This window comes from Panulirus ornatus, chromosome 6, assembly GCF_036320965.1.
Source record: "Panulirus ornatus isolate Po-2019 chromosome 6, ASM3632096v1, whole genome shotgun sequence".
In the NCBI taxonomy this organism is placed as follows: domain Eukaryota; kingdom Metazoa; phylum Arthropoda; class Malacostraca; order Decapoda; family Palinuridae; genus Panulirus; species Panulirus ornatus.
Genome location: NC_092229.1, coordinates 9,098,770 through 9,099,994, shown reverse-complemented (window position 1 = coordinate 9,099,994; position 1,225 = coordinate 9,098,770). Strand labels below are relative to the sequence as shown.

General features: G+C 33.8%; 1 protein-coding gene across 1 annotated transcript in view; it reads left to right on the top strand.

Moving 5' to 3' along the window:
• Positions 1-920, top strand: part of LOC139749053 (probable glutamate receptor) — a 33,959-nt gene extending 33,039 nt beyond the window's left edge. Inside the window, exon 13 of the mRNA XM_071662494.1 lies at positions 1-920. This exon is cut by the window's left edge and continues 6 nt beyond it. Coding sequence (XP_071518595.1) covers positions 1-238 — 238 coding nt within the window. The 3' untranslated portion in view covers positions 239-920.
• Positions 921-1,225: the final 305 nt, after the last annotated feature.

The window sequence follows — 1,225 nt, the reverse complement described above, 5'->3', positions numbered from 1 at the left end:
ATTGACAGCTTTCTTGCTGCTTCTTGCTGGGTTCATCTTGTCTCTCCTGCTCCTACTAGCAGAGCTGTCGTGGAAGCAGCTGTTACACTATGCCTCGGCCTCTTCCCCAGCAGGACATGGAACACAAGCAAAACTTCCGCAGGGATTATATGGTGGAAAGTTAGATAAACGATACCCTCACAAAAGGGCAATAGATGATATTAAAAGAATAAAACAAATGACCAGAATTGGTAACTGATAACAGTAAAGCACTGTATATTCAAAAAATGAACAAAATGTAGATAAGTATGATAGCTAATTATAGCTAACATTGTAATAGACTGAACTAAAAATATTAATGTGTTGAATTTGTATTATATTTGATACTGAATAAAACCAAGAAGAAAGTTCTTTTAAGAGGTTCAAGAGTAAAGTTACACACATATGAAAATAATCAGCAGCACACCATACCCCACCATAATATATCATAATATACCATAATAATATCATATCAGCAAATATAATGTGAACATGTCTAAGCTGATGAAAAACTAGGAAGTCTTTCAGCTGAATGCATGTTGGAATTGTCACTGAATATGCAATGGAAAGTATGCCCCTCCTGATCACATGTTCAATGGTATGTGGTTATAGGAAGCTCATTTCTCAAAATCTGGTTACCAATTGTGCACCAGGAGTGGGAAAAGACTGTAAAGATATACTGTTACTAAATGCGGTGGTATTATGTTTTCATCCTTGTGTACAGTTTACTGCACAAGTGAAATTTATGCTTCTTGATAGATGACCTGGCTGACATTTTTAAATAATCTTACAAGATACTTATGTCTGCATCCAGTGGTTACAAAATTAAACATTCTTAATCTATTTCTATACTATATTGTTAAATTTCATAACACAAAATAAATATATGTAGAACAGCTAAAGATATAGTATTTTACCCTTCCACTTTCATCATGACCTTGATAATGGCATTTCTCCAAAGAATATTTTTGATGTCATGATAAGATTCATTTTCTGAATCCATGCACACAGGATTTATTTGCAATAAATCACAGCTATTCCCAATAAAGTCATCTGCTTGTAAAACTGGAGTTGGAAATGCGTGTGAAATTACCTTTTATTCTCTGATTTTTCTCCATCTTGGTCTCAATTGATTGGTCTCCTTTCTTTTTTCTTGTTTGAGTGCATATTTGACCCCAACTCAATCATAAAATAGGGAAAAAAATGT